General features: G+C 37.4%; 1 protein-coding gene, 1 long non-coding RNA gene and 1 other non-coding gene across 3 annotated transcripts; 1 reads left to right on the top strand and 2 right to left on the bottom strand.

Moving 5' to 3' along the window:
- The first annotated feature begins 228 nt into the window (after positions 1–228).
- LOC103868411 lies at positions 229–4,308 on the top strand. The gene is made up of 2 exons (XR_632865.3): positions 229–731; positions 1,179–4,308. It is a non-coding gene; the product is annotated as an uncharacterized LOC103868411 (long non-coding RNA).
- On the bottom strand, positions 4,262–6,188 carry LOC108872064 (DNA-directed RNA polymerases II, IV and V subunit 12). The gene is made up of 5 exons (XM_018659365.2): positions 6,140–6,188; positions 5,191–5,239; positions 5,001–5,056; positions 4,613–4,705; positions 4,262–4,457 (listed from the first exon to the last, which is right to left on the bottom strand). Exons 3-5 carry the CDS (start codon positions 5,038–5,040, stop codon positions 4,435–4,437), a joined length of 156 nt encoding a protein of 51 aa, XP_018514881.1. The 5' UTR covers positions 5,041–5,056; positions 5,191–5,239; positions 6,140–6,188; the 3' UTR covers positions 4,262–4,434.
- Positions 6,189–12,010: 5,822 nt separating this feature from the next.
- LOC117134553 lies at positions 12,011–12,117 on the bottom strand. Its single transcript, XR_004458737.1, has one exon. It is a non-coding gene; the product is annotated as a small nucleolar RNA R71 (small nucleolar RNA).
- Positions 12,118–15,847: the final 3,730 nt, after the last annotated feature.

The following is a 15,847-nucleotide window of genomic DNA, read 5'->3' as shown; positions in this document are numbered from 1 at the left end:
GTTGTTCTATTCCGGTCTGGCTTCCCAGACCACCTCAAGTTTGAGTAATAGAAGAGCCGTTTGCTGTCAAAAAAAAACAAAAAAAAAAAAAAAAAAATACCAATCATACCAAATATGATAAGATTCTTCGAAACATTGAAAATACTTTTTTTTGTCTGCTTAGACACGCATTATCTCTAATTTTTCCTGTTTTTTGTTTCTAGTATAATATTCACATAACAAACTTTTAAATTTATAACCGGAGCTCGGTGTGGAGATGTAGAGTCGGCAGATCATCTCTTTCTACACTGCAGATTCACCAAGAGAGTTTGGGAGTTACTATCAACGACAACACCCCTCCTTATATCTCTGACAATGGACGTCGAACAGGCTCTAAAACTAGGAAACAGCCTCACCAATTGTCCCCCAACGGGTTTATTTGAAGCATTTGGACTTCGCGCAACTCCCTGATCTTCGAAAACATGGATCTGTCTCCACGATCCATTGCGAACAAAGCAATCCGCTTGGCCCGAGAGTGGCAAGAAGCACAGCACCACACTTCACAGAATCAGCTTCAGAGCATCACAAGGCAACGACACCTTCGAAGGTTAGTGGGAACTATTGATGTTTTTACTGATGCGGCGTGGAGATCTACTGATAGGGTTGCAGGCGTTGTCCGTGTAAATCTGAAACACGGCCGCCTAGTTCAAGACAAAATTGTGGGCCAACCGTTCTCTGTTTGTTAATTCAAGGTAATAATCTTTTTTTATTTTGCTTCTTCGTTTTGCTCACTTGTGTTTGTTTGAAACTGATTTTAATTCTTTGTTTGGATTCAACGTACTTGTTTGTTTTTATTCTCTTTTTGTTCACGTTTTTTTATGTTATCAAAGCATAGAAGACTAATGTTTCCTGTCATCAAAGTATTGAAGACTCATACATTGTAGTTCTTGTTCACACGAAGAATCATACATCGCATATAACATGTGTATATCATTGACTCAAGTAGGAGTATAGTTTTTTGTTAATGAACTTCTGAGAAATTTGATTTTAATTTGTTATTGATGGTCAGTCAAGTGTTTGTATCTAACATGATGTCTCTCTTTATATGCTCTGGTTTATTATAGGTATTGGTTGTTGTATGTATTTTTATTTGCCATGGTTTAATTGCAAGTTTGATCGTATTGTCCAAACTATTGCAGGTGTATGCTACAAGATTTAACTCCTAACCCATCTTCCCAATTCATGGTGATTACTTACTTGATCTGAAGACAAAAAGGGTGAAGACTTGCAATCTTTTATTGTATTTTGTGTTTTCAAGATCAAAACATTCTGTTTTTTTTTTGTTTATCTCATGAATTGGTAGTTTCTTTTTGTGACTATTGAATCAGATGTATACTGGAAAAACAATGTTATTCTGTAAACTTATATAAGCATGTATGAAAACATATATTTGGTACTTAAACATATTATAAATATATTAAATCGTATTAAAAGCTAGGCCCCACGTATACCCCGATTACTCGCCGATTTTTTGGTAACTCGCTAGGACCGGAGTAGCCGCCCGACTAACGCCTAGCATAGTTCCGAACAGGGAGTTGAGCCAATGCACCTTTGGTGCTTCTCCTAGAAAAACAAGAAACAAAGTATGCAAAGAAACACACTATTGTCCATAGAAAATAGACAGATTTTTCATCAAAGAACTTCACTAAATATGTACCATGCATTATGAATGCTCCTTGAAGTTCAAATGGTAGTGACAATCAGATACATTTGGTGGAAACACAAAATCAACTACATGCTCAAACAAAGTTATAACAAAGTAGTCAATTCTATCTTCATCAATCAAATAAAACACAATGTTCACATTCTCATATTATTTTTGACATGCAGGCTTTCTATCTCAAGCAAGAGCTTATCCACATCAAGTTCACCCCCCCCCCCCCCCCCCCCCCCAATTTGGTTAGTTCAAGAAGAGGTCTAGATTTCTCGAGCATCATAAAGTCGGATTCAAGATTAATTGAAGTAGTTCTTGTCAAAAAAAACTTCAAGATGAATCCTAGCAAGCGTTTTTACTCTCAAGTCATCTAGTTTTCTAGTTTCACATATCAGATCAAGACATTCATTGATGAGCAATTGAGAATTCAAATGAGAGGCAATATCTTCATCACAAGGAAGGAAATATTCTCAAAATGAAGTTTTAAAGTCGGATTACATATACCTTCTAGCTGAGTTGGTGGAGCCCAATATATTACATCTTTAAGGTCGAAAGCAACATCAATCTCATACATTGTAAGCTCCCTTCCTTCAAGCTCTGCCCGATCCCTAATAAGTTTCACCTGGATCTTTCGTGCCAGGGCTCTCTTTGTCGTACACGGGTTCTTTTTCTGAAGCTCATATAACTTCACACGCTGTTCTCGAGCTCCTGTTTAATTTCATTGTCTCTTTAAGAATGTGTTTACTTCTTTTTTTTTGTTACTGTCTTTCTTCTTTGTTTTTACAAAAACAAAAAAAAATAATTGGGCCTCGTGAGCCTCTTTCGTATGTTCGGAAAGGATGTTATGACGCTTTTTGTTGAGATCATTTATGCGAACTCGGGTGTTTTAGTTGATACTATCTTGATATCTGGTCGATGTTGCCTTTGATAAGTTTTAGTCGATGCTATTTGCCGCGGGGTGCGGGATCGACTGTGTTTGAATGCTTGATCAGGGACCATGATTAATAGTTGACCGTGTTTGTTTGGCTGAAAGTGGTTTTGCTGACATTCGATTCATTATTTTTTATCATTAGTTTATTTTCTAGATGAAAACATAGATTCAATCATAAAGCTACAAATTTTCTTAAATCTTGTTTTTTTCCTTCCCTTCTGGTTGTTCAAAGAGTCGGCTGGGGATGCTTTTCGTCGCTTTTCGTCTTACTTTTCACGTATGTATGGATTTGATCCATGAGTGGTTCGTAGAGGGCGAGGCCGTTTCCTATTTTATGGAGGACGTAATCTGAAATTGTTTTTGAACATGGTGGAATGTTGTCATAAATTTTGATCTCCTCGGTAGTTAGTGGCACTCCGCATGCGGCAGCATAAGAGACGGAGAGGCCATGGGGTTTGGTGTGTTGATTAGGAGATTGTTTAGGTAAGGTGAAGAGCATGTTGAACTTATTGTGCTCATCCTTAGTATGATAGTATATGTTTACAACCTCTTGGGTCTTTATAATGGTTGAGATTTTTGGGAAAGTTGGAGAGAATCAATTTGCGTACAAAAAGGTCGAATATTCCAATGCTGGTTGGTACTATGTCTTTGACTTTCTTGGGAACATGAGTTTCGGGTTCTGATTTTCGCGACAATTGTCGTTGGAAAGTGGCGGCTCGGCCCGGGTTTGAGATGTCTATGTACCTACGTCAACAAATCAAGCCTTAACGTAGTTCAATTGTTTTTTCTTTTGTTTGTTGGATCGTGAATTCTTTGGTTCGAATACACGGATCTTAAAACCATACCAAGTATTTGATAATAATTGTTTGTAAAAATTAGAAAAGAAAGTAATGTGGATAACTATATCTTCAAATGTAACAATATAATCAGATTTCAGTTAACAAAAATGGATTTTATTAATAAAATGTGATTCAAGTACGATGAATAAAATAAAACAATGACTAAGGAGAAAGTACAGAGAGTGAGATCGAGATCAAATTGGAGGGTATGTTGTGTCTAGGATTAGAATGTGTATCCCTCTTTCTCCTTTCTCCTTTCTCCTCTCTCCTCTCTCCTCTCTCCTCTCTCCTCTCTTTTTATAGTCTTTCATTCGATCAACTGTTACCGTAATTTACTTCTTGGTTTATTGTACACTCCGAAATCTCCGGTATGTTCCTTCTAATAAATTAGAAGAGTATGTTTGCTTTGACCTCTTTCTGTTCATGCGGGCCTCGCCATTTTACAGCGAGCTCGAAGTCATATACTGATCGATGAGGTCGAACTCAACACGGGTAGAGACAAATAGGCCCATTCCATTTACGGCCCAAGTAAGCTGTTTACTTGTCTTGTTGGGATTTGGGTCCGACACTAATTCAGCAAATCGGGAGCAATGACACAATGATAATGGCTCTGAAACAGCCTTTCCCGCATTCAATAAAGGGAAAGAATAATGTCTAGACAGGTGTTGCAGGTTGCCAAAGTTGTAGATGACATTCTTGTTGAACAAGGTTTGTTTTGTTTCTTTGTTTTGATCATTCGTTTTGATGTGTTTGTATTATTGTTTTCTAACATGATGACTTGGTTTTTATTCAAAAAAAAAGAATAATGTCTAGACAGTCGCACTCTATTGTAATCAAATCAAAACCAAAACAAGCTACTTAGCGTAAACAAAAACAGATTTTACGTCAAGTTAAATTACAAACAGAGGCAGGACAAGTCTATATGCCATCTTAAACAGACTTCATATCATTATCGTTCAGGGTTGTGGTTCTCAGCGAGCTTCGTATTGAACAACTGCAAGAGATTCAGCGACCATATAATTAAACGGAAAGGTGTAAAGTAGACCAGAACTTATAAATTCAAAAAATTGATCCCTATATCACATTTGCGTTTCTTGTGTGACAAATACAAAATAATGCTTCATCAGTGTCGATATAAGTAAGTCTCACCTCTACGGGTACGCTTCTTGTAAAGAATACGGTAACCACACTCTCTGCACTGAATCACATCCCCAGACTTCAAAGTGTTCTCCTGTCCACAATCTTCAAAACCAAAACCATTCATACAAAAAAGCTTAGCAAAGTAAAGAGATATCTTGTGAGAAACAGCAAAAAAAAAAACAAAGCAGAGCTCCTCCTCAAAAACCTCAAGTCATTAAGATAAAAACAACATAGGAAAAAAGATCAGATGGATCTATGCCTCCTAACTAAGCCAATTATGAAAATACTAGGGTTCATAAGGCTACTCAAAAGAGGCATCTTCTCCTATGATAAGAAGGAAGCACAAAGCTACCACCATCTTTTATAGAGATGACGACGAAGATGGGTCTCAGCTTACCTCCGCAGACGTAAGTAACTGGTTCGGGCTGTTGATCCATGCTTATCGACTCGAGTCTGATAAATTCAACACAAATTGAATTTGAGTCATGGGCTATTCAAGCGATTCGAAAGCGGGACCGGACAACACAGCAAAATCGTATCTTTTGCGTGTCTGAATTTAGACAGAAAGGAGTTGACTGCATACTTACCGAACAAAGGTAGGGTTTATGCGGAACTACAAACACGAGCGAAGAGGAGTGAGTAAGTGAAGGGAGAGAGTAGGGGTGTTCAATCCGGATATCGGTTCGGTTTCGCTTCGGTTTTTTTCGGTTTTCGGTATTTCGGTTAGTAAAATATAACTACCATTCTAAATCCATATTTACTTCGGTTCGGTTCGGTTTATATACCGTCGGTTTTCGGTTTATTCGGTTTTATACCAAAAAACATAATTATTTTGTTTGAGATCATATTATATGAATTTTAGAGTCATATTGTCAACACACTCATTTATTAAAAACCTATTACATGTTCAAATAAATGAACAAAAAAGTAAAAATGCTTCTACCATCAAATAAAATAATCAAATCTATAACTAAAATCAAAGCTTGAAATTTTGAAAATAAAAATATGAAACAAAAGAAAAGTTTTTTCACTCTTCCATATTTAGTGTTCATTAAAGTCATGTTTTTTCAATTGAAAATTTTCCATTAATTATTGTCCATCAAATTTATAATCTTCATATTAATTTAGTGAAGACTAAAATAAATCAAAAAGATCAAAAAAGACTTAGAAAATAAGATGTCTGAATTGCGATGTATTGTTATTTAGTTATAGTTCAAGTGTTTTACAAATTAAGATTTTTTATTACTATAAAATCATGGTAATAATTATTAACACAAATTTAAATTATGTAACAGATAGATTTTCATGTATTGTTATAAAATAGATACATATTTACATGTTTCTACTTTTAATCGGTTTTGTTCGGTTTATTCGGTTTAATCGGTTATATACCAAACCATATCCAAATCCTACGGTTTTTAGAAAATTATATCCATTCGGTTTATATGGTATATACCAAAACCAAACCATATTGTCTATTTCGGTTCGGTTCGGTTCGGTACGGTTCGGTTTTACCATATTGAACAGCCCTAGGAGAGAGAGATGTATAAAATGGCGTATCTGCTTTGATCATTGACCGTCCCATAAGTGTGGGCTTACTAATACAAATAATATTAATATGGGCTTATAATAAAAGCCAATTCAAGGTTAATAATACTTGGGTTCAATATTATTTTATAACTCAGGCTATAACATTTTGAATCCAAATTTATATCATATTTGGTTACTAATACTTTGGGTTTAGGTACTTGAGATATTATGTTAAAATAAACAGAAATGAGTATTTGAGGTATTTTTTTTAGGTTTTTATATACTTGTTTTGATACTAATTCAAATCCTAGTATCGTTTTTCAAAAATTTTAGATTTTTCTAGGTTAATCAGATTTTCAGGTTATCTATTTGGACTCATTTAATAATAGATTGGTTCACATATATTTTATACCACCATGCATGATCATTTCAGATATATTCTGGTTTGAATTTCATAGATTATGTGTTTTAGGTTTGGTTTGGTTCGGTTTTATCTTTTTGACATGCCTACATGAAATAGTCTGATCCGGAGCATAAATTGATTATTATGCCCACTATAAGCTAATTTACCAATCGCTATACTTAGTCAATTTAGGTTTGAGTCTCGGTCCAAGTGGTTTATATGGTGGATCGTAACATTCGGTTCATCTTCTACCAATAGTCGAAGGTATTTTAAATTCGAGTAAGACAGTGTGGTACGATTTCAAGTTAGTTCACTATGTAACAGCAAGTGTATTCCTTCCGGGTCCAACCGGATAATCGATAGGGTTTATAAAAAGAAAATTAATTTACCAAAACATTTTTTTCTAACAATTTACCAAAACATAGCTTCGGACCGCATTCATGTCAAGAGTCGAACTTTGCATCCATTATAAACAAAATCAATATACGGTTATACCACTATAACTATTGAAACGTTAACGTAAGAATTGATCCAGCACATGATTGCTCAGCTTCTATATATCCAGGACCGGGTCTGGCAATGATAATGTGGTTGTAAGTGATTCCACTAAGATATGCACGTAGTATTTGAGGCATCTTCTGACTCCAGAGATCTTCAAGATGGCTGATGATAACCAATGTAAAGTTCATGCATTTGGATGGTGGTGTTTGCGACGTGGCATGTATTCAAGTGTCTGTCATTATATCATACTCATACATCGATCAGCATATTTCTACCTTTGAGATTTATTTTAGTAAATGAACATCATCTCTCCTTTATCTCCCAAGAAAAATATAACGACAGAGATTCAAAGTACAAGTGCTTTGAAGACATCAATGCGTGTCACGTCCCCACGTCGAATTAACACCGCCATCCAAAAATGCGTATGAACTTTGCAACCTAAATCTTCTAAATATAACTGAAATTTCTATTGGAACAATTCAACGAAAAAGTCTTCGCAAAAACATTACTTTCAGCCATTATTTTTGAAAAATATTGGTTTAGCAAAAAATAGTGTTTTGTAGTTAAAAAAGGTTTTCGGATTAAGCAAAACTTGGTATGTGTGTTTTCAGTTTTCACTTAAAGAAATTGTCACATAGATATGACTTTTGATAAACTAAAAAAATATACACATGAATCAAAATATTTTGTTGAATGTATAAATTTTTGTTTTGGTGAAGCAGAGATTTTGTTGAATAATAATGAGTGAATTTGCCATCTAACCAAGTTTGGAGTCAAAATTAAGTAAATAGCTTTGATTTTGACGTTATTAAATTGATAACATTTCATATACCTTTTATCCGGTTATGTCCTTATCCTTTCTAAGTTATCGGTGACAATGGAACCAAGAATTAACGTCGACGAGAGCACATGTCCAAGAAAAATTAAAATTTAACATGGTCCACGTGCGGGTTAACTATTCTAAGTAAGTGTTCTGTTCCATTTATAAAAGTACTACGTCAAATAGAACAAACAGAACATGATCTTCATACGAAACATAATCATAAACTCTAAACCTAACCTGCACACATGATACTAAACCATAAACTCGAGGTTCTAAATCCAAACCCAAATGTTAAATTTAATTTAAAGTTACAATATTTTAAAGAAAACAATAAAAAATAATAAATATATAAATTTTGAACTATTATTCTATACTATCTAACATGGAATGAAGACTATTCTTGTAATTTAACCCCAACCCACCTCCAACCCTAAACCCAACACACCTCCAAGACTGAAATACTAAATCCTAAACTTGAATTCATAAACCGAAATCTAAATGTAAAATATTTTAGATTAAATTAAAATATGAAAATAATATATAATATTTTGTACTATCACCTATACTATTTAAAGTGGAAAGTAAAATAGACTTGAGAGGAAGTACTATACTCTAAACTCTAATCACTAAACCCTAAACTCCTCAATAATTAGCCATATAACAATCCCACCATAAACCCCTATATACTTAACTTTAAACTATAAACACTAAACTCTAAACTCAAATATAAATCTTAAACCCAAATATAAACTCTCAACTTAAATAGAATGGAACAAAATAAATAGTATAGTATAACAATAATATGGAATGAAAACCATGTAAAATGTGTGACTTTCTGCTGACCACGTTTAACTTTTGCTCTCTTGAATTTTTTTTTTTTTAAATTGCAGGTTAAACAGGTTGCGTTGAAGGTTAAAAGTGTAATATTATATAAAATACACTATGTATCGATGTATTCTAGCATATTCGGCTACTGATCTAAATATTGTTTTTTTGTAGCCATACCACCTAATTTTCCAGTTATATATATATAAGATGTGAAAATATCCCAGTTATCAAGAGAAAAAAAGATGTGAAAATATCCCTAGCTTTCGATTTTGTCGAATTCAATATAATGGGTCACCATGCGACACTTACAAATAACAGGAAACAACTGTCTTGATTTCCACAGAAGCAATGGCTGCTGAGAATTTTTGTTTTTATAGTGTTTGTACTCAAGAGAAATGTTTTTAATCATTGAAGAAAGAAAACCGGTGTAGTGCAATGTATCTATCCATCTATCTGATTCCCATATGATATGTTTTGTTTTATAATATTATTATAAGCTGTTTTGGTGGGCACCAATGTGATGATTTATGATTAGGAGCTTCTTGTTATGTTTTGATTATAGTGAACATTGTAGTATTTATGTATGTCCATCAGGGGTGAAAAGGGTACTAAAAACTTTGGATTATATTTATATTTCTCTAAAATATAAATATTTTAGTTATAAATTTTAAAGTTCCTATAAAATTCTATTTGTTTCTAAAATTATCAGGAAACCATTTAGGATCTTTTAGACGATCTTATATCTCTTCATTTTATATAATATTTATATGTGATATATTAATTCTGTTCGTTTTCACTATTATATATATATATATATATAATTACATATAGTTTTTTGGGTGGTTCGTTCTTATTTTTGGTGCATATTCAACATTTAAATGTATACAACACAGGAAACACAAAAGATGCAGTGAAAGGATTTATGGAGGGTACGCGCAAGATGGTGGAGAGATTCATTATACTTATTAATTAGACAATATCTACACATTTAACAGATTGGACATTTCCTGGTTAGCCAGAAGATACAGTTCGACAAATGGACATTTCCTGGTTATTCCAACAAGAGAAGAAATGGAAGTAGCTGCGACTCTAATGATATCTTGCATATTTGCATTGTTTTATCCATTCATCCATGAGCATTTTCATCATATAGATTAGGTTTCAGACATGTTTAGGTTGCATTTTGCATACATGAGTCTCTATTAGGTACTGGAATACCACATGAGGCTATTTGGAGCTCAAAAGAGGTGAAAAGGTGACCATTGAACGAACCGAGCATGGGAGCGACCTCCCGGAGCGACATCACGAAGTCGCTGTGTCCCACTTCTCAGAGCGACCTTCCTAAAGCGACGCCATGAAGTCGCTCGCGTTCTCATTACTCCGAACAGTCTTAGATGACCCTGGAGCGACCTCTCAGAGCGACCTACCAAGGTCGCTCCCGATCCAGAGCGACCCGTTGGAGCGACTGCACAAAGTCGCTCGCGTTTTCACGTCCGGAGACACACAACTCGCTCTCGGAGCGACCTCTCGCAGCGACCCAGCGAGGTCGCTCCCGAAGCTTGGAGCGACCTGTCCAGAGCGACAGGGAGAAGTCGCTCGCCATCTTGGTTCCCGGAGACAAGAAATCGCTCTCGGAGCGACCTCTCGCAGCGACCCAGCGAGGTCGCTCCCGAAGCCTGGAGCGACTTGTCGGAGCGACGAGCCGAGGTCGCTCCGCGCCTATTATCTGCTCGATTTCTATTTTACTTAAGGGCCTTTTGGTCATTTCATTATGCACGTTTTGTACTTGGAAAAACCTATGTTTTAAACATTTTTGTAGCCACCAGAGGCAGATTATCTTTTATCTTTTGATCTATTGAGAAATACACAAGAACTCTCTTGAGAAGTTCATCTCTTGGGTTTTGATTTGTTATGTTCTTGTGTTATTGTTGATTTCTTATCTATTTCTCTACATGATTAATCTGAAATCCAATATGGGTTTAAGAGGAATCATGGAGATTAGTGAGTAATCACCTTTTGAATTCATGGGTTAGGGAGATTAAGGGTGATTAGGTTAGTTCTAGGATGCTTTAGTGTAGATCATTCTTGTTCCTTGCTAGTAGAGTAATCATAATGCATCTTCTGAGTTGGCCACTCAGTTGTTGATCCTTAGGCATTTCTCACCCGAAAGGTGTTCGATGAAATGCCCGAGACAACTCTCCTAGGCTTTTAGTATACTTTGCCAAAGACATTTGTTGTTAAAGGTGCTAAGATAGCTAATAGACTTGTTAGTAATGATTGCTTTCATATTATTCAACCAAAGACATTTGATGTTTGAGATATGTTAGCAAATGAGCATTCATCTAGACATAGAGCTTGCTTAGAATTGTGTCTAGGCTTAAGGTTGATAGTTTGATTGATCATTTGCCATCCTTAGTTCGATACTTGATCACCCAAGGTCTAATCCCTATGCCCATGAGTTCTCTTTTCCTTTAGTCAAGAAAGTATCATTCTGTTATTGCTTTCTAGTTTTAGTCATAGTTTAAAACCCATCTAAATCATTGGTTGCACTTAGATTAAGTGAGTACTTGCATTCTCAGTGCTTTGATATCCCTCAGAACTGGTTCGACAATCATTTATACTACAACATTTGTCTTAGGAGCCTTGAAAACTCCTAACATCAAATTGGCGCCGTTGCCAAATTCTGAGTAGATTTGAACATTGAGATTTAGTCACTTGCTTGAGACTAAGTCATTTTTATTTTCTTTTGTTACTGATTCTCTTTCTTCACCTCCCTTTAATCTACAGGTGTATGAACTTGAGGAGCAGGGGTCCATCAAACCTAGTTCCAATAGCTGCAGACATCAGAGCTTTAGAGAGAGAGTGTGCTAGAAATAGAAGAGAAGAAGAGCAACAGGCTCACTTGCAGAGATTGAGTACTGATATGGGAGACATACCTCAAAACCAACAGCGAGCAGCTCGACCCATTGGCACTTACGACCGCCCCAACATTCATGGTCATAGATTGGGAATCCGAGCACCCGCTGTGGCAGCCAACAACTTTGAGATCAAATCAGGACTCCTCAACGTGATCGAGAACAACAAGTATCATGGCTTGGCTCTAGAGGATCCATTTGATCACTTGGACAGGTTCGACAGCTACTGTGGGTTGTCAAAAACCAATGGTGTGTCCGAAGATGCCTTAAAGCTCAAGCTATTCCCTTTCTCTTTGGGGGATAAGGCACGTCAGTGGGAGAAGTCTCTACCCAGTGACTCCATCACTACTTGGGATGACTGCAAGAAAGCATTCTTGGAGAAGTTCTTCTCTACTTCAAGAACTGCTAAGCTGAGAAACGAGATTTCCAGCTTTCAACAGAAGAACTTGGAAGGCTTCAGTGAAGCCTGGGAGAGATTCAAGGGCTACCAAGCTCAATGCCCACACCATGGCTTTTCTAAGGAGAGCTTACTGAGCACATTCTACCGTGGTGCTCTTCCTAAGTACAGAGCCAGACTGGATACAGCTAGCAATGGGTTCTTCTTGGGGAGAACTGAGGAGGATGCAGAAGAGCTGGTTGACAACATGGTAAAGAGTGATGCAGTCTACAGTGGAGACCACGACAGAGGCAGTAGAACAGATGATAAGCAGACGAGGAAAGAGATCAAAGCTTTGGAAGACAAGATCGACCTACTCATTGCTGAAAAAGCAACCCAAGAGCAGCTGAAGTTTGTTGGTAACTCCAAGCAGGAAGATCCACTTGCTGTCAATGAGGTTGAGGGTTTGGAAGGTCAAGAGGAGTTGTGTTTCATTAACAACAATGGTAGCTGGTACAAAAAGGAGCCCAACTTTCAGTACAACAACTACCAACAGAAATCCTATCCCAACAACCAACAGAGTGGTTATCCGCCTAGAAACAACCAGCAAGGCAGCTATCAGCCTCAGCAAAACCCCTCGTCTGGTTCCTCTGCTCCTCAAGAGAGCAGCACTGATACCTTACTGAAACAAATCTTGGAGTCTCAGACTAGAAGTGAGAAGCAAGTTGGTTATGAGTTGAAGAACCTTCATTCCAAGATTGATGGGAGCTACAATGAGCTCAACAACAAATTCTCACACCTTGCTTCTACAGTCAGGAATTTAGAGAATCAATTTGCTTCCATGAACACTCACCAGAATCGCCAGCAAGGATCTCTACCTGGAAAGTCTGACCAAAATCCCAAGGAGGCCAAAGCTATCACCCTTAGGAGTGGTAAGCAGTTACCTCCTAGAACCCTCACCAAGGATGCTGAGAAACTAGGTGAGGGGGTTGCCATCAACATAGATGATGAAGTGGTGATTGTTGATGAGAAGATCAATGACGAGATCTTGGAGAAGATAGTGGAAGCCAAAGGTAAAGGAAAGGTTGGGGAAGAGAAGAAGACAGTAAAGGATGGTGAAGTTGTTACTCCAGCAAGTGAAAGTTCTTTTGTTCCTCCTCCCTATGAACCCAAACTTCCATTCCCTGGTAGATTCAAGAAGCAGCTGCTAGAGAAGTACAAGGCTCTGTTTGAGAAGCAAATGAGTGAAGCTCAGGTTGCAATGCCCATCATCGATGCTTTCATGTTGATTCCTCAATACAACAAGTTCCTGAAAGATGTTGTAGCTGCAAAGAAGAAGGAGATGGAAGGCATGATGATTCTTACCCATGAGTGCAATGCCATCATCCAGAGGCTTGATGTTCCAGAGAAATTAGAGGATCCAGGAAGCTTCACACTACCTTGTGCTCTTGGACCTATGGTATTTGAGAAAAGTCTCTGCGATTTGGGAGCTAGTGTCAGCTTGATGCCTTTGTCTGTTGCAAAGAAGCTTGGATTCACTCAGTACAAGAAGTGTAGACTCTCTCTGGTGTTAGCTGATCGTTCAGTGAAGTACCCTGTGGGCATCTTAGAGGACCTCCCTGTGAAGATTGGAAGGTATGAGATACCTACAGATTTTGTGGTGCTTGAGATGGGTGAGGAGGCTCAAGATCCATTGATTCTAGGAAGGCCATTCTTAGCTACAGCAGGAGCTATTGTTAATGTGAAGGAGGGCACGATTGATCTCCATTTGGGTAAAGAGAACATCCTCCACTTTGACATCAAGGGGAAAATGAGGAAACCAACTGTGTTCGGGCAAGCCTTCTACATTGAAGAGATGGGCACTCCTGCTGATGAGCACCTTGAAGAGTTACCACCTGAGGACGACGAGGAGGGAGCATCTCCCTCTACTCATTCCCTATAGAAGGTAACCCACCACACTCCCTTGTATATACCATTTCATTTTTGCATATTAGTCTTCTTTTCGGTATCTCTCTCTACTTGACGACACAGAGACTGTGTAACTCAAGTTTGGGGGAGGTACCAAGTATTTGATCATGTTTGCTTTGATGTTGTTTCATTGAGTCATGCATGGCATACCTATTTGCATAGATAAAAAAAAAAAAAAAAATCAATCATTTAGTTTGCATCATTTGCATTTTTAGGAGAGTCTAGAGCATATAGGTTGCATTCACTTGCATTGGGAGCAATGATTTTGAATGCCTTGTAAAGAACACTACGTTGCACTTGACTAGCTTTTGCACCTCTCAAAAAGACTTGTATGTTTCGAGCCTTGAAAACTCTTCCTGAAACTTGTTGATTGCTGAAACTCAGTCTTTGAAGCCAACTACAACCTTATTTGAACTGAACGAACTTAATGCTTCTTGCTCATGGTCCCTTGTGTACTGAGTCATGGCTATACACACTTGAGTTGTCACATCTTTTATACCAATCTTTTTTGACAAACTCTAGTGGTAGACCACTCCCAAAACCTTTTCCTCCTTTTAAGCTTTCATTGTTTGATGAGTGAGGCCTTTTTCGGAAAGTCTTACATGTGCATAATGTTGAGAGTATCGGGAACGACAATGCTTGATCTTCATTCTTGCTAGATTGGACACTCTATTGTCTAGCTATAGGTGGGGGTGAGTGTTGTGATTATGATTTGGGAGAAATGAAAAAGGAAAAGAATAGACTCTTTGTGCTTAAGTGAATTGTTTTATTGGGACCAGTATAGAAGCCTCTAGCTCAAGTTTTGAAAAGTCTTGGCCCCCAGCCTAAAAAAAAAAAAGGGGAAAAAGAAAAACGAAAAAAAAAAAAAGAGAAAAGAAAAAAAAAAGAAAAAGAAAAGAAAAAGGGGGCTAGCAAAGTTGTTAGGAGCTAAGAAATGTTTTGAGGTTGTGAAAAATCCCTTGTAGATTTCAAAGAGAAGGAGTTAAAGTTCTTAGGATCTTTTGGTGAGAGATGTGAGTTGGGTTTGACATTTGGGAATGATTGTGTAATTGTATGTTTGGGAAAAGGGTAGAACAATGGAGATTGAGCATTGTATGCATGAGTTGGTCCCTTTCTTAGATATATTATGTGCAATGTCAAGGCTACTTGTTTTGAGAGTAAACCACCTTAAAGATCATATGTTTTGAACCTCTTGAATCACTTGAATAAAAGCCTTCCCTTACCCAACCAAATGACTTGGACCAACTGACCATTTGCAAGAATTCACCTGATGTTTTGTGCTTAATGAATGTGAGAGTTGGTTGATTTGAATGTGTGGATGCTTGATGATGAGTGTAAGAACAAAAAGAGTTAAGATAGGCCTAGAGAAGCTAGAGTGTAATAAGAGAGTGTGCTAGTTGTGTTTCTTTTGGCTATGTGCTCCCTCCTTCAACCTCTCTCCCTATGAGTTCTAGAAAGTTCACTTGTGGACAAGTAAAAGAACAAGTTTGGGGGAGTTGATATCTTGCATATTTGCATTGTTTTATCCATTCATCCATGAGCATTTTCATCATATAGATTAGGTTTCAGACATGTTTAGGTTGCATTTTGCATACATGAGTCTCTATTAGGTACTGGAATACCACATGAGGCTATTTGGAGCTCAAAAGAGGTGAAAAGGTGACCATTGAACGAACCGAGCATGGGAGCGACCTCCCGGAGCGACATCACGAAGTCGCTGTGTCCCACTTCTCAGAGCGACCTTCCTAAAGCGACGCCATGAAGTCGCTCGCGTTCTCATTACTCCGAACAGTCTTAGATGACCCTGGAGCGACCTCTCAGAGCGACCTACCAAGGTCGCTCCCGATCCAGAGCGACCCGTTGGAGCGACTGCACAAAGTCGCTCGCGTTTTCACGTCCG

The sequence above is a fragment of the Brassica rapa genome, chromosome A05 (genome assembly GCF_000309985.2).
Source record: "Brassica rapa cultivar Chiifu-401-42 chromosome A05, CAAS_Brap_v3.01, whole genome shotgun sequence".
In the NCBI taxonomy this organism is placed as follows: domain Eukaryota; kingdom Viridiplantae; phylum Streptophyta; class Magnoliopsida; order Brassicales; family Brassicaceae; genus Brassica; species Brassica rapa.
This window is presented reverse-complemented; position numbering and strand designations above follow the sequence as displayed.

Coding starts and splice junctions, on each gene's coding strand:
- LOC108872064 (XM_018659365.2), bottom strand. CDS start 5,040: ATGGATCAACAGCCCGAACCAGTTACTTACGTCTGCGGAG. Junction 4,706..5,000: donor AGTTACTTACGTCTGCGGAG/GTAAGCTGAGAC, acceptor TTGGTTTTGAAG/ATTGTGGACAGGAGAACACT. Junction 4,458..4,612: donor CAAGAAGCGTACCCGTAGAG/GTGAGACTTACT, acceptor AATCTCTTGCAG/TTGTTCAATACGAAGCTCGC.